We start from the raw sequence: 21,211 nt of genomic DNA, 5'->3' as shown, positions 1-21,211 counted from the left end.
AAGGGCGGGCTGACACATTCCTGTTTAACCCTACGAGTCCCATGCAGTTAGCATCAGGGGGTGGAGGGAAGCGGGACTGAGCTCCGGGGAAGGGTGAGATCTAGGCTGCTCATCCTCCCCTGGGGTTCTGCTCTTAGCAAACTGTCCTCGGAGCTGCGAGCCAGGGCCCTGCCCTGCAGACACTCAGGCAGCTCCGTGGCAGGGGGGTAAGGAGGGCTTGGAGCAAGCAATGCCACCTATGCAGGTTTAGCCCGGGGGAACTGAGGCTCGGTGCGGGGCCTGACGTGCCCAGAGGCAGCCGGCACAGAGACCCTAGGCATCCTGGTTCCCAGCCCTCTCAGCTTGCCCTTGGCTACAGTGGCAATGGCCCCCCTGGCAGGATGTTTCCCTGGGGAGATTGTCTGAGCAGCCCCTAGCACACGGGGGCAGGGGCTGATGGAGGACAGAGGCCTCCTCGGCCCCAGGGGAAGAGCGGGGCAGGAAGCCAGCTGCTGCCCATGGGCCTGGTCTGCCACCGCAGGGGCGGGGGTGTGGAGGGGGCCCAGGCTCACGGAGCCCAGGGGTCTGGTGCAGTGCAGTAGGGGGGCAGGGCAGGGCAGGGGTCTGCTGGGGGCAGCCCGGCCCGAGCCGGTGCCCGTCAGTAGCTGTCCTTGGCCCAGGGCCTGCTGCGCTGCCAGTTCCTCTCGTTGTGGTTCCGCTCGGCCTCGCGCTCCAGCAGCCGGTCCTGCGAGTCGTGCCCGTTGGTGCCGTGCAGGCTGCTGTTGTGGTGCCGGTGGGGCTGGTACAGCTCGGGGTAGGCGTCGGGGTCCTCGTCCTCCAGCTGCTGGGAGCTGTGCTGTGAGGCGGCCGCCCAGGCCTTGCGGGAGGTCTCGCTCGCCTCGTCCGACTGCATCAAGCTGTCGCGCTCCAGGGGCGAGTGCTCGCTTCCGCGCTCCCTCAGCTGCTGCTGGCTCTGGGGGGCAGAGACACGGGGTCAGGGCCCCCCTGGCAGCTGGACAGGGAGCGACGCTCCACCTGTGCGCAGCAGCGGAGAGGAGAGCGCCAGGGCAGGCCTGGGCTTCTGTGGGGTGCCCCCTCTCCAACCAGCAACCAAGCCCTGATTGCTTGGGGGGGGGGGGGAGAGGGACTTTCACACCTGTGGGGCTCGGGAACCTCAGGCCTCCCCATGACCATGTGTGGGGCAGAGGGAGCTCAGTCGCCCGCTGGGGGGCCCCACAGCCTAGCTCTGAAGCTGAGGGTGAGCACAGCAGGGTGGGGGGGTCTAGGGGCTAGGCAGACTGCTCCCTGGCCCCTTAGCCCCCAGGGGGTGAGCTCACGGCGGCACCCGTCGCCCAGGGGTGTGGCCATACAGCGACCCCCTCGCTCAACAGCAAGATGCAGCCACCTCTGGGAGGCGAGGCAGCAGCTGCCAGGACGGGGAGGAGCTGCCATAGCCGGGGCGAGGCAGGCTCTGGGCAGAGCCGGCTCTTAGCTGGGGCACGGGCGCCGGGTACCTGCAGGCCCGGGATGGCAGCGGGCGGCGTGAGGCTCTGGCTGCCCGGCGGGTGGTGCGTGGCTCTCCAGTACACCTCCAGGTACTCGGCCAGGTGCTCACAGGCGTCCTCCAGCTGGTTCTCATCCAGGATGACGTCGAAGAGCTCCTGTGGGCAGGAAAGGGCTGCTCAGAGGGAGGGCCTGGCAGAGGCAGGTGGGCGGCCACCGGGGGGCACGGCCGGCTCAGACGTGACGGGGGCCCCCCGCCCGCACTCACCGGCGGGCACTGCACCAGCTTGTCGGCTGCCATCATCTGCACGTTGAGGTGCTTCACCTGCGACTTGCCCCGGGATTTGATCAGCCGCTGCAGCACCTGCCCAGGGAGAGAGGGACTGTCACCGTCTACTGGGCCAGGCAGAGCCCCCCACGCCCGGGCCAGGCCTCCAGCCAGGCAGCGCCTCCTGTCCCGTCCCTCCCAGTGGGGCCCAGCTGTGGGGTGAGGCACAGGCGCCCAGGCTTCGGTGCGGCTGGGAGAGGCAAGGCTGGCCTGGACCGGGAGACGGGGAAAGAAATGGCTGGGGGGGCCCGGCCAGCCCCAGTGCATGGCGAGGGGTGCTCAGTACGGCCCCGCCCCACCCCGGGGGCTCCCGCCCGGGCCCCGCTCACCTTGGGCGACGACACCTTGACGTAGACGAGGATGGGGGCCAGCGAGGTCTTGGCCAGCTGGGCCGGGTGGTTGATGGTGTCGGCGTCCAGCACCACCAGCTGCAGCGACTTGGCCAGCTCGAAGATGCGCTCGATCTCGCTCTGCACCTCGGCTGGGGGAGGGGGGGGGGTCAGCGTCAGGCCATGGCCCCCAGCCCTGCCTGTCTGGGCAGGGGCGCGATTCCCTCCCCTCCCCCCCGCCCCGCCGGCCTGGGGCTCCCTGCTCCCTCCCTGGGGAAAAGGTCACAGCGACTCCTGCTGTGATGGGGCCTGCGCCGGCCACCCTGCCTACCCCACGCTGTGCCGTGGACCCCCGTCCCCGCCCTGCCCAGGGCTCCCCAAGGCGCTGAGTGCGGAGGGGAGGGCGTTTCTGGGCTCCAGGCACCAGATCTCACCCAGCTCGTGCCCCCCTTCCTGTCTCTCGCCAGTCGTGGGTGCTGGCTACAGGACACGTGACCCCCAGGGCAGGGGGTGGGCTCCGGGTGGGTTGGGCCTGGTGGGGGGGTCCCTGGGGCAGGCCCCCTGCAGAGGGAGGTGGGGGGGAGGCTGCCCTCGCTCTGGCCTGGCTGTGGCTCGACTCACCGATGCTGGAGCGGGCGGCGGAGCGCTCGATGATGGCGCGCTTGCCCGGGTTGTTGAGGACGGAGCGCTTGGCGAGGGACAGGTCGGCGCTGACACGGGTGATGGAGATCCTGAGGGGGCGAGAGAGGCTCTGACACCTGCCCCGGCCAGCCAGGCTCCGGGCTGCCCCCAGGGCGAGGGGGGCAGGGGAACGGGCATGGGGGGGGGGGAGGGGTCTCACCTGCCATCGAACCTGTGCTTGAGGAAGTCGAAGAGCGCTTTCTGCATCATGTCGGTCACCTGGGGGGGGCAGAAAGACCCAGCGCCATCAGCCAGCCCCGGGGGGGCAGAGGGGCAGTTTCACCGGGGGGCTGCCCCACACCAGCCTTGTGCTCCCCGGGGGCTAGGCTGGGGGTCAGCGAGGGGCAAGTCCTGCACCAGCCCTGCCGCCCGCGCCGGGCGGCAGGTGGCCCCAGGGAAGGAGGTGGCGGCTGTGCCAGGCCTCGCCATCTGGTTGCCGGCATCACGTGGGCCAGCGTTGGCTGGCAGCGGGGCTCCGGGGCGGGTGGGCGCCGCGGGGGGCAGGCGCAGACATGGAGAGAGCCCCTGGTCCGGCCTCTGTGGGTCCAGGCGTGTGCGCACGCCCGCGTGGCATAGGGTGGACGGGGCCCGAACCCCTCCAGTGTGTCAAAGCCCCCTCTCCGGCCGCCGGCGGGCGGGGAGTCTCTGTTAGTGGGGCGGCAGAGCCTGGGCTTCGGGAGCTGGGTCTGGCCCCATGGTGGCCGTGAAGGCAGCGTAATGGCAGCGTGAGGGGCTGGGGGGGGGGGCGGTGCCGGGGAGCCCTCCCCGCTCAGAAGTGGGACCCCACGGGCCATTTCCTGGGCTGCTCCCCCCAAACACGGGGATTCCCCTGGGGCACCCGCCAATCTCACCCCCGTTCCCAGCCCAGGGCCGCTTTGCCAACCCCTCCCCCCCCCCCCCCCGGCCCTTGCTGAGCCTGGGGCGGGGCCATCGCTGGGGAATCCCCTTTGAGGCTCCGCCCACGCCCCGCCTACCTCATATCCTTTCAGGGAGGGGCCCACCAGCACCACTGGTCTCATGGAGGGAACCACGTCGTAGGGGGGGACGTGCTCTGCCTGCGGGGGGGGGGCAGGTTAGGGCGCAGGAGGCCAAGACAGAGGGATGCTGGATGCCTGGTTTTGGAGGGGCCTTAGACGCAGTGAGCTGGTGTTCATCAAAGATCCCCAGAGAACCCAGGTGTCCTGGCCAAATTCCCCTCACCCCCCCCGCCACTGATGCTCAGCCCTCCCCCACCCTGGCCCTGCAGCAGCACCCCCTCCTTCACCTCTGGTCCCAAACAGCGGCTCTGCCCCAGAGCGGTATGCTCTGCCCCAGAAGTGGCTGCATTTATTTTGGCTCCCCCCACCCCTGCATCAGTCCCCCTGCTGAGCTTGCAGGGTGCGCACAGAGCTCGCGCTGCCCTTGCTGGGAACCGGGCCGCCAGCCCCACGTGCGCAACCTGCCCTAACCACTCACCTGCTTTTGCTTCTGCTTAGCTTTTAGGAAAGGAAAAGAAGAAAGGGGGGGGTTGGTGAAGGCAACTTGGGAGCAGCCGCGTGGGGGGGGGAGCAGTCCCCTGATTGTGGGGACAGCGGGGGTCAACCCCGGAGCCACCCCTCAGTTCCCCCCGTCACCCTGACTGCAGCGGGGGCAGCACCAGCTCTCCTGGCCCGCTTTGGCACTGCCCCTTCCCCAGCTGAGCTGCAGCAGGAGTGGCTGTTTAGCCCCCCCCATCTATCCTTGCAAGAACCAGCCCCCAGGGCAGCGAGGAGCCCAGCAACCCAGCGAGGGGGGGGGCTCACGGCACTGACCCCTCGGCAGCCCCAGGGCGGGATGTCACGGGGCAGGAGGGCTCACCCGTTCTCCATAGGGCCCCTCCAGCCACCTACCTCCCCCAGGCCCCACCTGAGGTCACTCTGCTGGGAGTGGGAGGGGGCGGGCAGGACTAGGAGGGGCGGGGCTGTGTGCAGAGGGAGCTGGGTGCGGGTTGGGATGTAGGTTTGCTGGGACCTGCCCTCAGGCCTGCGCTGCAGCCGTTACCTAAGGACGGGGGAGGCGATCGCCGCTTGCTGGGGTCCCCGAGGCCGGAGGCGTTGCCAGATCTCCTGGGGAGAAGCGACAGTGAGTAGGGGGGGGAAGCCCCAGGGCGGGGGGGATCCACTGGAGCTGCGTGTGTAACACCTACCCAGCTGTGCTGTGCCCGCTCCCCAGGCAGGAAAACAGCCCGCTACTGCTGCCGGCTGAGGGAGCTCCCTTCAGCGCCACGGCAGCGCTCTGGGCCCAGGCGCTGAGGTCCTGGTGTGGCTGCTCTGCCAGTGGCTCCCGGGGGGGGGATGGACGTGACTCGTCGTGGCTGTGCTGACCCCAGGGGCCCAGAGAATCCCCCCCCCCACCCCCCTTACCTGGCTTTCTGCTCCTGCTTCAGCCGCATGGCCTCCAGCCGCTGGGGACTGGGGATGAAAGCGATGTCCCCCCCCTCCTTCACTAGCCGCCCGATCCACCAGTCATTGCTGTATTTCTAGGGCGACAACAGCAGGGGCCGTTACAACCCCCCTGCCCGGAGCCCGTCCTGCCCGTCCAGTGCTGGCCTGGGCCCCAGGCAGGAGGGAGGGAAACCCCCGGCCCCTGGGGGAGCTGCTGGCAAAGCCGGCATCGGAACCCGGCGTCTGGGCTCCCAGCCCCGCCCCCCACGAGCCCAGGGCCGGACTGACCTCCTTGATGTGCAGGAAATCTTTGGCTTCGAAGTTGATGGCGGAGCCCTGCACGGGGCACTCCTCATCCAGCGCGCCGCAGTAGCTGACATTGGTGCGCACGGCGAACGCTACCGGCTTGTGCTGGGGAGAGGGGGGTGGGGGTCAGTGTGGGGCAGGGGGGCCTCCATGCGCCCCACAGGCCCTCCGCAGCAGCCAGGCACTCACTGCCAGGAGCTGGCCAGCCGCCCTCCGGGCAGCATCACGCAAGGATCCCGCTCCCCCCTCAGCCTGGGGCAGCAGCAGCTGCGGAAGGCAGGCCGCCAGGCTAGACGGGCCCGCAGTGGGAAGGCTGGGCCCGCTGGGCGGTGGGAAGGGGGGGCTCCACGTTAGAGGGGCCAGCAGGCACCATCCGGGGGGGGGGCAGGCTCCCAGACCTGGGTCGGATGCGGCACAGTCCGGCTAAGCGTGTGCACACCTGTTTGTGCGTGTTCACCACTGCCCTCTAGTGGCTGGCAACAGAGCTGCCCAGCTGTGTGTGTCCAAGGCCCCCTACCGCTAACAGGGATCCCCTGGTGCAGGCTGCCAGGACGGGCCTAGAGGGACCCAGACTGGCGCTACGAGGCAGCCGTCGCAGCCCCTCCCGCGCTGAGGCAGCACTGCCCCTGGCTCGGCCCCAGCCCGCCTACCTTGGCCCTGTCGAGCTGCTGCTGGGCCTGGTTCTCCACCTCGCGCTGGGTGGTGTCGCGCTCCTCCTCCAGGGACACGTCTGAGTCCAGGGACGGCCGGCTGGTGTAGGAATCGGCTGAGCCCTGTGGGGTGGGACAGCCTGAGCGTCCTGGCCACAGGAGGGGGAGCTCCCCAGCACGCCCAAAAACTCTGCGGCCAGACGCCTGATCAGCCCAGGCCTGTCCCCCACCTGCCAAAGCCACCCAGGTCTGTGTTCCTGCAGCCAGCGCTGACTCACACCGGCCTGCCCTGGGATCTGGGGGGCGGGGGGCACAGGGAGGGGGGTGCTGCAGACAGCCCCTGAGGTGCAAGCCCCCCCCAACCCCGGCTACATAAACTGTGCTGCTACAAGGCACTTTTTGCACCAGCGCAGCACGTCTGCGCTAGGGGAGTGCGGGGGATCACGTGGGGCTGGCACGTCTGCACTGTGGAGTGGGGGTGGGGTTGCACGGGACCCACGCGTCTGGAGGGAGAGTCTCATGGGGCTGGTGTGTCTGCACTGGGGGATGGGGAGAGTCCCATGGGGGGAGCCCAGGGCCGGGCACCCCAGGGCCCTGCACGTCTCCTTAAGAGCCCACGATGGCTTTGCCGACAGCAGGCTCCCCCCGCCCTCCAGAGGCTCTGCATCTCCAGCCCCCCTGCCTTGCTCCCGGAGAGCAGCCTGGCCCGGGCGCGGGCCCCGGGGGGAGGTTGGCCCCTTTACCCCTCTCCCCACCCTGCTAGGCATCTCCCCCGCACCTGGCCCGGGTTCCAGCCCCAGATGGCACAGGGAGCTAATCCCAGCTCCAGCTTCCCCCGCCCCACGGGAGGGTGAAGTCAGCAGCACAGCCATGCCAGCGAGCGGAGGGCGTGCCAGCGCCCGCCTGGTAAACACTGAGCCGCTCAAGCTGCCAGCTCCGCTCACGCGCCCTGCCTGCCAGGCCTCCAGGGCGGGGAGAGAGACCTCGGCCTCCAGTCCCAGGGGGAGCGAAGGAACAACCATGACGGCAGCTCCCAGGGGCGCAGAGCACCGGCCAGCACCACAGAGAACAGGGCAACTACGGCGCGAGTGACCCACCCCGTCTTCCACGGCCGACTTCCAGGGGTTTAGGGTCGCCCCGAGACCGGGGGCCGCACCCCCGACCACTGCGCGGAGGTTTATGGAGCACGATCCACAGTGACTCCACGAACTCACTCTGGGCTGACAACGGCTAATTCAGAGCCCGCCGGGGCATGCACAGCGCTGGGGCTGGGCAACGTCGCACCTCTCCACGCTGAATTTCACCTGCCATTTTTGCTGCCCGCCCCCAGCTCTGTGAGATGCCGCTGGTGACTCTTCACAGCCGGCTTCCGACTTCACGACCTTGAACAATTTTGTATCCGCTGTAAACTCTGCCAGCTCCCTCTTTGCCCCTTTTCCCAGGTCACTTATGAACATGTTGGACAGCGCCGGCCCCAGGACAGACCCTGGGGGATTCGCTGATCCAGTCCAACCCTTTGTTTCCTGTCTCTCACCCAGCTCCTGACCCAAGAGAGGACCCTCCTGCTTATCCCTTGGCTACTTAGCTTCCTTAAGCGCCTGAGGCCGAGGGACCGTGTCAAGGCTTGCTGAATGGCAGAGCACACTGGTTTGACACTGTTTGAATTCTAGTAGATTGGCGAGGCGTGATTTCCCTTTACAAAAACCAGGTGGACTCTTCCCCCAGCGAATCGTGTTCACGTCGGCGGCTGGTCATTCTGTTCTTTACTATCCTTTCTGCCAATCTGCCTGGGCCTGAAGTTACTTCCATCGCCTCGGGAGCCCTTCTAAAAAAATCGGCAGCGCATTAGCTGCCCCCCAGCGCCCGGCCTCCTGGTGCACAGGCTGATTTCAGCGACAGGTGACGTCCCTGGGAGCAGTTCTGCAGCTCCGTGTCCGAGCTCCTCCGGCCCCTGCTGCGAACACCTCGTCCACACAGAGAGGTGCGCACGGCCCAGCAGGTGAGACGCGCCCTGGCCCCTGGTGAATTTCTACCCCGCTGTTCACCCCCATTATTCAGCTACATGCAGGAGCCGTACCCCCCCTGCCCCCAGGCTGGGCACTGTTAGACCCCCATCTTCACATGGCCGGGGAAGGGTAATGACTGGGGGGGTCACCACCTTCCACAGACTGCCGGGCCAGGCCAGGTAGCGGGGTCTGAGCAGGACGGAGATATCGGAGGGGGGGAGACAAGAGGTGGGGCTGCCCCCAGTGCAAGCCAGAGCCACCTTCCCTTCCTCTCCCACTGAGCGTGATCTCCCCCAGCCCCCAGAGGAAATGCAATGACCTTTAACCCTTTGCAGGCTGCCCGGTCCCATCTGGCCCTGCTCCCCACGGCCCATGCCCGGGGCTCCCTGGGGCTCCGCAGGCACCCTGGGAAATGCCAGGCGCCACAGCCTCCGTGGCAGCGGTTTTGTTCTTTCATCCGATTCTCTGGCCCCCTGGCGCCGGCCCACGCACCTCACAGCCAAGCAGATGTGCCCACGGCGGGCGAGCGCCCAGCCCAGCTGACGTGCTGCAGAGTCACTCCGGCTCCCGGGCTCAGCGGGACAGCGCCTCCACCCCGCTCGCCATCCCTAGACCCCTGCCAGGCCTGACCCGCTCCCCACAAGACCCTGCCCTACAACCTGGCTTCCGCATAGCTCCCGAGCCTCCTCCCGCTTCCTCACCACCCTGCCCCCCGGAGCTCCCCACCACTCTCTGCCCCTCGTGAACTCCCAGCCGTGTTTCACCCCGCATGTTCCAGCCCTGCCCATCCCTCCCTGCCCCCCAGCCCAGGCAGCGTTGCTGGGTGGTGATGAAATCCTGGTGTGTTCTGTCCCAGGATGTCTGGCCCTGCTGTCCCTGGGTGCCCAGACACCATGGGGATGGGCGCACGAGGCAGGTGAACGTGCAGCGGCTACGGGGTGAGCTGGACGAGGGGGTGAACGCTGCCCCCCCACCCCCTCCGCGGGAGCCGCTTGGTTACATGAACGGCTCCTGCTGCGTCCCCAGAACAAAAGCAGAAGCTGCAGTGAAATATTTATAGGTCCCTGGCTCTGTTTCTGAAAAGCAACTATCCCCCTCCCCCCTCACATCCCCTCCTCCCGCCGCCCCTGCCAGGCTGCCTGTGCCAGCCCCTGCTTGGCTCAGCCTGGTACTAGCACCCTCCATTCTACCCTCCTGCCCTGCCCCCCAGTGCCCCTCCTGCCCCATGCCCCTGCCTCCCTCCTGCCCCAGCTGTGATCTCAGCCTCAGGGGTCCAGCTGTGGGGGGAAAGGCATGTGGAGGCCTGGACCAGCTCTGAGCTGAGGAGGCGGCTGGCTCTGGGGTGGCTCCAGGGTGCCCGCTGCAGACGGGCCCAGCAAGGGGCTCTCCCACACCCCACAGCTGAGGCCAGCCATGGGTTCTGCAGGGCTAGGAGTGCCGTGGAGCACCCCCTCGCTGCACAGCACCCCCACGCCTGGCACCTGCAGAGCGACTTCCCCCTCCTCCCGCGAGTCCCTGGCTGGGGGGGCACGGAGCACCCCCTTTGCAAAGCGTCACACCCAGCTTCCCGGCCCCCCCCCCCGGCCGACAATACCAAGAACACCTCTGACTGCCCCCAACCCCCCCCCCACCAGGTGCTGCCCCCCGTAACCAGCAACAGCTCCCCCACCCCGTGCCAAGACACAGGTGCCCACTCAGGACTCTGAGCCCCCAGTGCCACCCCCCACCCGGGCCAACTCTTGCTCAACATCCAGGCCCCCCCACACACCCTATCTCCCCGCCTCCCGGGAGGTTGTGGCGCCGTATCAATAACAGTGGGCAGCGGGGGGGGGGGACAGGATGGCAAGACACGCAGAGCCCCCCTCGCTCCCAGCCATGTGGGGAGGGGGCTCCACGCTGACTCTCCCGCCTGGCAGCCCCCCCCCGAAGGCAGCCCCCCCGACTCACCACCTCAGAGTCTTCGAAGCCATGGAGGGAGGAGTCCTCGTACATAGAGGGGCGCGGGGGGGGCAGCAAGCGGCAGAAGGAAGAAGCCCCCGAGCCGGGCGAGTGGGAAGGGCCCCCCCGGCTGGCCAGTTGCCGGCGCAGGCTGTACTGGGCTGGGTGGGGGCAGCCAGCGGCTCTGGCTCCCGGCGGGGCTGGTAGAACCGCAGCAGCCGCCCCAGGCTCAGCTGGCCGGGCTGGGGCCTGCAGGTCAGGACCGGCTGCACCTGTCTGGTGGGGCTGGCAGTGGCCTGGGGGGGGCGCGTGGAGGGGAGGAGGGAGGAGCAGGGAGGGGCCGGGGGCGTGGCAAGGAGGGGAGAGAAGAGCTGAAGGGAACAAAGAGCTGGTGCCAGGGAGAGCATGGACAGCGAGGGAGGCTGCAGCTTCACGCTGCAGCTACCGGAGAGGAGGGGCTCGCGGGGCAGGGGAGACCCAGACAAGGGGGGGCACAGTGAGGACACGTGTCCTCCTGTGCACAGACCGACCATCCCCCCTGCACTAGTGCGAGGATCCGTGTCCTCCTGTGCACAGACCGACCATCCCCCCTGCACTAGTGCGAGGATCCGTGTCCTCCTGTGCACAGACCGACCATCCCCCCTGCACTCGTGCGAGGATCCGTGTCCTCCTGTGCACAGACCGACCATCCCCCCTGCACTCGTGCCCGGATCCGTGTCCTCCTGTGCACAGACCGACCATCCCCCCTGCACTAGTGCGAGGATCCGTGTCCTCCTGTGCACAGACCGACCATCCCCCCTGCACTAGTGCGAGGATCCATGTCCTCCTGTGCACAGACCGACCATCCCCCCTGCACTAGTGCGAGGATCCATGTCCTCCTGTGCACAGACCGACCATCCCCCCTGCACTAGTGCGAGGATCCATGTCCTTCTGTGCACAGACCGACCATCCCCCCTGCACTAGTGCAAAGATCCATGTCCTCCTGTGCACAGACCGACCATCCCCCCTGCACTAGTGTGAGGATCTGTGTCCTCCTGTGCACAGATCGACCATCCCCCCTGCACTCGTGCCCGGATCCGTGTCCTCCTGTGCACAGACCGACCATCCCCCCTGCACTCGTGCCCGGATCCATGTCCTCCTGTGCACAGACCGACCATCCCCCCTGCACTAGTGCAAGGATCCATGCCCTTCTGTGCACAGACCGACAATCCCCCCCTGCACTAGTGCGAGGATCCGTGCCCTTCTGTGCACAGACCTAATGCCAGGCGCCAGGCTCCTGGCCCCGGCTCTGTTCCCGCAGTGCACAGGTCATTAACATTTAGTCCTTCATTAACAATTGATCAGCAGCGCAGCTCGCCAAGGGCAGCGGGACAGGCGGGGGGGGGGGGACCAATGGCTGGGAGGTGGGGTCACGTCCCACAAGCAGGGGCCGGGTCTGCTCCTCATACTGAGATGCCACCGTTAACCACCCACCGCTGCGGGCAGCTCTGGGCCCCTGGTGCCCTGCACAGACAACACCCCCTCTGCTCCACGGCATAAACCACAACCTGCACCCCACGGTCCAGGCAACACCCCACACGCCCTGCAGCACTGCCCTCCACCCAGCCAGGCCGCCATCTTGGCAGACAGCGGGGATCAAACCGGGGCCACAAGAGCTAAAAGCAGGAGTGGCTACAGCCCTCCCAGCTGGGGGCTGATCAGACTCCGCCTCTGGGGAGCTGCAGTGGGGGGGCCTCTGACACCCACCCCTGGGTCCTGCCTGGCCACCACCCCCAGCAGGCCCCACCCAGCTCCCAGCACAAGAGGGGGGCACCGAACTTCACCCCACCTTGCCTGCGGCAGCTCAGAGGCTTCCAGCCACGTGGGCCCCAGCCCCGGGGAGGTGGGGGGCGGTCGAGTGGGGACAGGCAGCCCTGGTAGTAGGGGGTGAGGGCAGTGGGGTGGGCTGCCCCACGCCCAGCAGGCAGGAGATTCCCCACACTGGCCCACAGTGTCTGGGGCTGGGATTTGCCCATCGCTCCCCCCCCCCAATCCTGTGCCCAGTGAGTCCAGAGCAGAGCAGCTGCAGCGCCCCATAGGCTCTGGGGCAGACAGGGAGTGTGAACAGCTGGGCACCCCCGACCCATGCCATGCAGCTCCTCCCCCTTCCCACACACTCCTAGGCCTGGTCCCACAGGGGTGGCTAGCTGCCCCCCTCCACAAGTGCCCCCAGGGAGCTCAGGAGAGGAAGGTAAGGAGGAACCCTGGACTCCAGCCAGATGGGCGGGGGGGGGGCTCCAGCATCCTGCCCCCCACGAAAAATATCACCCCCAATCAACTGCCTGCAACAGTAGCCCCCACTCAGCGGCAGCCACCATCTGTCTGTCTGTCACCCCACCTCTGCTCCCTCGGCTTGCCCCTCCCTTTCCATCAGCCTCTGCGAGCCTCCCCCCGCTTGGTCCCCCTGCCCCCCACATCCCTTCCCAGTCCCGCTGCTCCCCAGATCCCCTCCCCCTCTCAATTTGCCTGCCCCTCCCATCCCAGTGTCCCCCCATCTCCCCCTTTCTAGTCCTCCTGACCCCCCCCACCTCCTGACTCCTGACTCCCCTGCCCCCCAGATCCCCTCCCACCCTCCGGACCCCCACATCCCGGGTCCCTGGTCCCCCGCCCCCCTGCATCTCCCCTGCCCCCCAGCTCGCCCTTGGCTCGGTCTATTTCTCTCGCGTTCCTCCCCTCCCGGACTCCCGTGAACGAGGCGAGCGAGCGGCCGGGGGCGGGGGCGGTTTCCCGGGGGGGGCCCGCGGGGAAGGCGGGGGGCCGGGGGGGCCGTTACCTCGTTCAGCAGGAAGGTTGCGCTGGAGTCAGAAAAAGACATAGACGTGCCCGCGAGCCCGAGCCGAGCCCAGCCCCCCCGCGCCGCGGGCCCCCGGCGCCCCCCCGCGCCGCTCGCCTCTGCCCGGCCGCTCCCCGCCGCCCTGCGCCCGCCCCGCTCCGCTCCGCGCCCCCCACCCACCGACCGACCCCTCCCTCCTCGCTGCTCCCTCCCCCCGGCTCCCGCCCCTCCCCCCCGCCAGCCCCCTCCCCACGCGGTTGCTCCGGAGCCCCATTAGCGGCTGGGGGGAGGGGGATGAGGGCGCCCCCCCCGGAGAAGGGACACCTGGCGAGGGGGGGCCCGGGAGCTCGCCCCCTCCCTCATCCCCCTCCCCCCCCAGCCGATCCCACTGACTGGGGGGTGAGGAAGGGCATCCCCCCCCCCCCCAGCAGCAGGACAGGTCAAGGGCCACGCCCTGCCCCATGGGTGGGGACTCGCTGCCCCCCTCCAACGCCCCCCCCCCCAGTGCCAGTCCCCGGCCTGCCCCCCAGGCCTGCCAGGGACCCTACAGAGCAGCCGGCTGGTACATGGCCATGGGGCGCGGAGCCTGTTCCACTCCCCATCCCAGCAGTGCCCCCCCCCGAAAGGCCTGGGGTCTCTGGTGCCATGTGCCGGGGGGGGGGGCCTGCAGGTTCTGGGGCAATTTCAACTCCTGCCTCCCACGCCCGCAGTGCCAGGGGCTGCTCAGTCCCATGTTTCGTGGGGATGAAATATTCATTGGCCGTGGGCGAAGAGGCAGACGAGGTCCCCCTCCTCCCTGCACCCCCCCCTCACCCAGGGGGCCCGAGAGACACCCCCTGGCTCCCCGAATAGCTGCACCAGGTGGGCAGGGTATACACAGCCCCCCAGCCGGGCTCGCTGCAGGAGCCCTGCCTATAGGGGGTGCGCCCAGCGACGCCAGGACCGGCCCCTCCCAGCCAGGGGCGCTGCAGGGTGTGGGGCAGGAGCCCGCGGGACGCAGGGGGGCTCCCGGCTACTCCAGCCCCGGGGGTCTCTGGTGCAGCAGGAAGGGCGATGGGTGAGATGCAGCGAGCGCCCAGGGGCCTGGCGTGCTGCCGGAGGGCAACGGCTCCCAGGCAACTCGGGGCTGAGCGCCGCAGCCAGCTCCCACCAGCCCAGCTCGCCAACGTACCTCCATGCTGCTGCCCGGACTCCGGCGCCGGGGCCCACACCGCCCGTCCTCCCTGCAGACCTCTTGCTGGGCGGGGGGGGGGCAGCACTAGCCTCTAGCAGTCGCGTCTGCAGCCTGAACCCTCTTTCAGGGTCAGTGCAGCTCCCTCCTCTTCCCCCCCCCATGCATCCTCCGCCCCACTCCCCCCCCGCTAGACAGCCACATGGAGCAGAGCAGCGGTGGTCCGATGAAGGGTCCCGTGAGTGAGCCGTGGGGCCATCCTTACCTCGGTGAGCAGGAAGACACTGGAATTGGAGAGAGACATGCAGGGCGGCCGCTTCGCCGGAGGAGAGGCACTGTCTGCCGGCTGCCCCAGCGCCTGGCTCAGCAGCCCAGCCCAATGCACAGGCTCTCACAGGACCCAGGCAGGAAGCCCAGCCCACGGGCTCCCATGGGAGGGCTCCCGGGGCAGCGCACGAGCGGCTGGTGTGCTCTCACGGGATGGTGCACGAGCAATCCCGAGCTCGTGGGCTCTCGTGGGATGGGGCCCGGGTGTTGTGTAGGACAGGGCGTGGCGTCCCATGGGCCGGTACTCGGCACAGAGGTCGCGTGGGCCGGGACACGGGCATCGCAAAGACTCAGGCCTCCACCGCACCCCAAGCCGCTGAGTCCGGGCCCAGCCCCTCAGAGCTCCTCGGGGGCCCAGCCTGGCATAACGTTGGCTCAAGGGCTGAGGGAGTCAGAGCAGAAGCTCGGCCCCCCCCAGGAGGGGCCAGTCTGCGCCATGATTCTGGGGCTCCCCCCGCCCCGGGGACGGTGCCCACAACCCCACCCGTTCGGCTCCACCCAAAGACGGGCAGCGCGGGGCCCGGCCTGCGCTGAAATGCAGCTGGAAGCTGGACTGGGCGCTGAGCCGCTTCCCTGCAACCCCAGGCTACCCACCCCTCCCCCGGGGCCCAGCTGCTAGAGCCCCCCCTTGTTTCCCAGGGGCAGCGCCCAGGGGCCACTCCGAGATGCTGACAGGAGCCTGCCCACGCGGCAGCCTTCGGGCAGAGATGGATTTGGGGCCATCCCAGTGAGCGCCCGGCTAGGAGAGCCAGCCCCCGTGAGCTGCCGTCCCCAGGGCAGGTACAGCCCCGCCCCCGGCCCACACCCCCAGCCGGGCTCAGCACCTGGCCAGCAACGCTCCGTCATGCCCCGGCTGTTCCCCGGCTGGGACCAGCCCGCAGCGACTCGGCGTCCCACCCGCTAAGCAGGGCTGGGCTCTGTCCTTGGATGGGAGAGACCCACAGAAACCCCCGGGGCGGCAGGGGGGCTCGCAGCCAGGGCTGACCCCGGTGCAATGCTGGGCGTGCCTTTCCCATCACACCCGCGTCCCCAGGCCCAGGTGGCCCTGGCAGATGCCAGAGCCCGTTGGCCCCGGTGTCCTGGCCCCGTTCCCCACCAAGCCCTGCACCCGGCTGGCCGGAACTGCCCCTACCCGTCCAGCTGGCTCTGGGGCCCTCGGCCAGCCACGATAGGGGTGACGTGCCCCACCCCAGAGACAGCTCAGCCCTGATGTTGCCTCCTTGCCGCGGCCCCCCCGCTCCCAGGACTGTCCCCCACATCCTGAGGAGAAGCCCCGGTTCTCCTGCCCCTCCCGCCGAGCGGCTTTCCCCAGCCCCCACCGCCTGGCACAGAGCTACAGCCACGCGCAGCTTGCCCGAGGGATCGGCCCTTCTCAGAACTCCGGCTTCATCGACCCAGTTGGGAGACAAAGCAGCCTCCCAGGCGGGGGCGGCAGAAGCCGCGGCAGGGGGGTGGCGGGGGGTGTCGTTCCATTTAGCTGTTGTGAAGCAGACTCATAAATAAGAGAGCAGGGAACCCGCGGCCCTGGCCAGGGCTGCTGCTAATGGATGCGCTGTGATGCCAGCGAGCCGCCTGGGGGACAGGCCAGGCATCTTGGGTTCCCGAAAGAGGAGAGAGGGCGAGGCCCTCCCCCAGGCCCAGCTCTGTGTGTCTGGGCTACCAGGATTGGCCACCTCCCTGACTGAGACCCTGGCTTCAACCCCCGCCCCCCCAGCCACTCGCGCCCTGCTCGGCAGAGCTTAGAAAGAGACTCTCCTCCCACCTGCTCTTTCTTAGGGCGCAGGAGCTGGGGGGGGCTGAGAGCCGGGACTCCTGGGTTCTGTTCCCAGCCCTGCAAGGGGAGCGGGGTCTAGTGGTTAGAGCAGGGGGGGCTGAGAGCCAGGACTCCTGGGTTCTGGTCCAAGCTCTGGGAGGGGAGTGGGGTCTAGTGGTTAGAGCACCTGGGGGTGTCACAGGGTGAACTGGGCTCTTTAAAATGCAGCTGCTCCAGCCCACCTGTGCCTCATTAGCAAACACTTGCTGGGCCGGACAGAGGGCAGCTGGTCTCTCTAAAGCACCAGAGGAAGGCAGGCAGCTGGGGCGGCAAAGAGCTGGGGGGAGGGGTTTGGGCACTGCAGCCATGGGGTGGAGGGCCCCGCACCGCACTGCACCGCACCGGGACAGCGTGGTCCCCTCTCCTGAGCAAGGATGGATGCCAGGTAGGCAGGGCGGGGAGCTCCGGCTGGGCTGGGCTGGAGCAGCTGCTGGATGTGAACTGACCGGGATGAGGCAGAGCTTGGGGTGCCCATGAGGGGCTGCGCCGCATGTGGGGCAAGGCTCCTGGTCCCCTCTGAGCCATCGTCTCTCAGGCATGACCGTCCATCTGGCCATCATCCACCCTGGGTCCTGCTGCCTCTCCACACCCACGGGCAGGGCAGGGCAGGGCATGGCACCATTGCCCCCACCCCCCTTCTTCCAGGTGAGGCCAGCCCCACACGCAGCACCTCAGCAGCCTGCACCCCAGCTCCATCATGCTTGGGTCAGCCCGTGCTGAGCCCCTGCAAGTCCCTAGCACGTCCTGGCGGGCGGCCACCCGGCACTGCCTGCCCCCAGCCTGAGTGGCTCTGACCTTCCTGGGGATGGCCTGCGAGTGACCCGCGCCTGCCAGGAGAGCTGGAACTTCAGGGCATTCAGCATTTCCGCTGGCTGTCCCCTGACACAGCACTGCTCTCTGCAGAGCCGGGCGGGGAGAGCTGCTTGCTGACGCTCCCTGTGTCTGCCGGCCCGGGGGGGCTGGGCTGGGCTGGCTCCTCACAGCTGCCAGGGGCCAGTGCAAAAGCCCCACTCAGCCCAGGGCGCCCGGCTGCAGGCAGCTCCCACTTCTGACCCTCCCTCCCCCCCTGCAGCCAAACAGCAATGCCTGGCCGTGGCCACGGCTCTCGGGACGAGCCCCTGAGTCTTTGGTAATGCAGGAAGGGCTGTTTTGTCCAGTGGTCAGAGCGGGGGGCTGGGAGCCAGGACTCCTGGGTTCTCTCCTTGCTGTTCTCTGGCGGCTGGGCTGGAACACGGGTGATCACTTCAAAGGGGAAGGCAGAGAGCCGGCTCCCCCCAGATACAGACCCTGGGGGTGAGTCAGATGCTGGATGAGGAGAATTGGGGGTCTGTTGGGAGGGGACTGCTGCTCATCCCCCTGCTCAAAGCTGCTGGCCCCCCCACATTTGTAGAGGGACCATGGGGCGGGGTCTCTGCTGGATGCACCAGACAGCCCTGGGGTGTGTGCCGCAGACCCAGAGCAATGCCTGCTGCATCAGGGGTGGCATTCCAGATTGACACCTGTGTATCTGAGAGTGGGATCTGGCCCTGCGTTTGTCTGTCTCTCTGACGCACGCCCAGGCCCCCCCCAAAGCAGGTGGATCTCCCATTCCCCCGCCCCCCAATGCGGCAGGGTCCCATCACAGAGACCAGGACGTGCTGGCTCCTACCTCTGGAAATGTTTCTGAGCCCCTTGTGGGGTGCAGCGTGGGGGGCTTGGTGGGGGCCCCCGCCTGCCCCCGCCTGCCGACAGGCCAGAGGCGTCTCCTGCAGCTGCACAGCTCCTGGAATTAGGGCACCTTGCGAGCGCTCCAGCAGCGTATGAATTATTGAGAAGCTGCCAGGCAGATTTTGCAGAGATGCCTCCCGCGAGTGCCCGCATCCCCACCCCCGCCCAGACCCGCATGGAAACACCAGCCAGGCCACGGCAGGGCTGAGCGGGCACACGGGTGGCGCGACAGGGACAGGGACAGGTGTGACCCCAGCAGAGGAGAGCGGAGCAGCCCCTGATCGAACCCCTTTCCTCTTCCGGCTGCCTTGCAGTGTGTGGGGCTGGCCTGTTTGTGGGGGGCGCGGGTCAGGAGCTGGTAGGGGACACGCATGCAGCCCCTCTGCAGCCGTGCCCTGCTGCAGTGCGAGATTGTGTGTGTGTGTGTGTGTGTGTGTGTGTGTGTGTGTGTGTGTGTGTCACAGGCTCCAGGACCCCAGGGGGGGAAGAGGGGTTGCATGCATCTGGTGACAGCAGCGACTCTTACCCTGCGGCAGGCTCCGTGTGGGCGGCCATGAGAGGCTGGTGCCCGTGGGGAAGGCGGAGGGGGGGGCGCCCTGCCTAGTGCATGTTTGTGAGTGCAGCCCCCCCTTCACACACACTCCCGGTGGACACGGACGATGCTTGCACCAGAGACGGGTGCAGACCTAAACGCGCCCACGGTGCCGGTACCGCCCTGCCCTGCTCCTGGCCCACCACACTCCACTCACCAGGCCAAGCTCCTGGGACTCAGGCCAGCCCCCTCTGTCCCGAGCCCATGGCCCAGCAGAGCGCCAGGCGCTGCTCTCTGCAGAACACAACAGCATCGCCAGGGCTCTGCCCCTGGGCAGACGCAGAGCCTGGGTGCGAACCCTGCGTCCTGCCCACGTCCCAGCTCAGACACCTGCCCATGGTCTCAGCTGGACACAGGCGGCCGCAGCTTCTTTGCTTCCTGCCCAACCGCTGTGAGCAGCTGCCACATCCAGCCCAGAGGTGGGTGCATTTCAGGACTAGCCGAGCGCCCACGAACAGCGCTTGGGGACGTGGTGCTGGGGCAATGCCTGCAGCGACTGCAGCTCTCTGTGCCCCAGGCTGGCTGCCTGGGGGTCGCCTGCCCCTGGCCTTCAGCAGGATGCGGCCTGCGCTGGTGCTGGGCGCAGTGCCAGACTCCCGTGGGACAGGTCTGTCCCCCTGGTGGAGTGAGGGCCCTAGGGCAAGAGGTACAGGAGGGCCAGCCTGCCCCATGCGGCGTGGCAGGGCCAGTGGTCCAAGCAATGTCCCAGGAGCAGGGGAGTGACCAGAAGGGACCCAGCGCCAGCTGGGAGATGGGCTGCAATGATGCCCAGCCCCCAGAGACTCCGGCCAAGGGCTCCTGGCCCCCTTCTTCCCCAGGCGGTGCCCGCCCCCCTCTCTGCCCAGGTGGTGCCTGCCTCCATCCGCACGCACGCTGTCCCCCTTCCCCCTGCCCCGGGCTGTCACCGCAGCCCCCAGCTGGATTCCCACCTGCCTCCTGAGGAAGCTGGAGCTGGTGTCGGACGAGGTGCTGCCATCCGAGCGCTTGAGGGGTTTCTGGAGTTTCCGGGGTGTCTGTGGGGAGAAGGGAGACGTGACAGACGGGGAGGATGGGGGGATTCTGGAGGGGGCAGCAGCAGCCCGAGGGCAGGTTCCTCGGCTCCGCTGTGTCTGGATGGTGCTGGGGGGCTCCAGCTGCTGGGCCTGAGGCCAGTTTCTGGGGTTTCTCTCCCGCAGAGAGGGCTGGAAACCTGCTGATCAAAGGGAAGCATCTCTGGGCATCTGAGGACTCCAGGAGCTGGGGCTTGGGCCAGGCGGGAGCAGGGTGCTGTGCGCTGGGAACAGGCTCTGCCCAGGGGGAAGGGAATTGGCCTTGTGCGTGGGGGAGATAAAGGGGCCCAGACTGGCCGGAGAAGCATGGGAGCGCAAGGGCACGCGGCTCAGAGGGAGGCAGCGTAGCCAAGGAGGGACCCCCTGCTCAGGGCCTGGGGCTGTGCTCAGACCCTCCTGGGGGGCCCACTGCCTGCAGCGTCTGCAGGACTTGGTCCCCACCCAGCCTGGTGAAGGAGCCCCATGCCCCACAGGTGTGCTTCGTCCTGGGGGATTTCCCATGCTGCAGATCGGCTCCTTTCTTCTTGGGGGGCTCGGGGCTCGGCAGGGGGCGCGTTCCACATGCCCTGCCCTGGGATCTGCAGCCCCCTCCGCTGTCTGCACGGCCCATCCCCCTGGCTGGGGAGCCACGTCATCAGCATGGGGGGGACCCACCAGCCACCCGGCTCCTCCATGGAGTAGGCAGGTGGTGGCCAGCATGGGTGAGGGCGGGGGACTGGCTCCTGCACCAGGACTCTCCCCCAGGGGCCTGCCTGGCAGCCTGTCCCCTCGGCTCTGCCCACAAGCTGTGCTCAGCACCAGCTGCGGGAAGTGCCCGGGCAAGGCGGCTGGCCAGGAGCTGGGGGTGGGGGGCACTGGGGGCTTATGTGAAAAATGGCGGGGGGCTGGGCCTGGACCTGGTGTGTGGGGCGTGTCCGGCTGGGGCTGGGCCCGGGCCCAGCTGCCCTCTGAGAATCCAGGAACGTGGCAGCCCAGCTGCGACCCCCCCCCCCCCTAGACCTGGCTGCGGGGGGGAACCAGGCCTCGGGGGGGGGGACCGCCTTTGATCACCCCGAGCCTGGCTAGGAGCTGGCCCCTCCTAGCAGGGCAGGCTCTGTGTCCCATTCCCCAGCCCCCCAAGACACCAGTGCCCCCCGCCAAGCACCTTGCTGGCCGCCCTCCCCAGCTCCCCCGCGAGCTGGGCCCCTCGGTCCCTATGGGGCAGGGCGAGGGGTGCAGGGGGCTCGCTCCCCCCTCATAGGCAGTCGGGCAGCCTGCAGAGCTGCTGGGGGGGTGGCAGGAGGGGGGTGCGGGGGGAGGACAGGCAGGGAGACACGGAGGGGCTATGGGGGGGAGAGCCCCTCTCTGCCCCCCCCTTGGCATCCAGGCTGCAGCTGGGCTGCAGGGGTTAAATGCCCGCGGGGGCGGGGGGGGGGCTGTGCTCACCTGCAAGGCCGGGCTCCACATCTCCGGCCCGGGGCGGCGGCTGGCCCCGGCCAGCTGCGGCTGGGGAAGGGGGGGCGGCGCGCCAGGGTCGCTGCGTCCGTCGCTGGCTCGGCTTCTCCCTGCCGCCGCCCGGCCCGGCCCGGCCCGGGGGCCTCGCGCTGCGCCCATCGCCGCGGGGTCTGAGCTGGGCTCC

General features: G+C 68.6%; 1 protein-coding gene across 3 annotated transcripts; it reads right to left on the bottom strand.

Annotated features, from left to right (window-relative positions):
• Positions 1-512: 512 nt before the first annotated feature.
• CACNB3 (calcium voltage-gated channel auxiliary subunit beta 3) lies at positions 513-13,016 on the bottom strand. 3 transcript variants are annotated; one of them, XM_067529756.1, is made up of 13 exons: positions 12,935-13,016; positions 6,179-6,301; positions 5,511-5,633; positions 5,202-5,317; positions 4,840-4,904; positions 4,276-4,295; positions 3,795-3,875; positions 2,981-3,039; positions 2,761-2,870; positions 2,140-2,291; positions 1,751-1,846; positions 1,494-1,640; positions 513-952 (listed from the first exon to the last, which is right to left on the bottom strand). In XM_067529756.1, exons 1-13 carry the CDS (start codon positions 12,974-12,976, stop codon positions 638-640), a joined length of 1,449 nt encoding a protein of 482 aa, XP_067385857.1. In that variant the 5' UTR covers positions 12,977-13,016; the 3' UTR covers positions 513-637. The 3 variants fall into 3 exon arrangements, with proteins under 3 accessions (XP_067385857.1, XP_067385856.1, XP_067385858.1); XM_067529755.1 differs by lacking the exon at positions 12,935-13,016 and adding an exon at positions 10,132-10,344; XM_067529757.1 differs by lacking the exons at positions 3,795-3,875; positions 12,935-13,016 and adding an exon at positions 10,132-10,344.
• Between the last annotated feature and the right edge of the window lie 8,195 nt (positions 13,017-21,211).

The sequence above is a fragment of the Emydura macquarii genome, unplaced genomic scaffold (assembly GCF_026122565.2).
Source record: "Emydura macquarii macquarii isolate MOO-44397 ecotype Brisbane River unplaced genomic scaffold, CSIRO-AGI_Emac_v2 contig_2994, whole genome shotgun sequence".
Lineage (NCBI taxonomy): Eukaryota > Metazoa > Chordata > Testudines > Chelidae > Emydura > Emydura macquarii.
This window is presented reverse-complemented; position numbering and strand designations above follow the sequence as displayed.

Coding starts and splice junctions, on each gene's coding strand:
- CACNB3 (XM_067529755.1), bottom strand. CDS start 10,176: ATGTACGAGGACTCCTCCCTCCATGGCTTCGAAGACTCTGAGGTG. Junction 5,318..5,510: donor ATTTCCTGCACATCAAGGAG/GTCAGTCCGGCC, acceptor TTGTCGCCCTAG/AAATACAGCAATGACTGGTG. Junction 1,641..1,750: donor AGCTGGTGCAGTGCCCGCCG/GTGAGTGCGGGC, acceptor TCCTGCCCACAG/GAGCTCTTCGACGTCATCCT.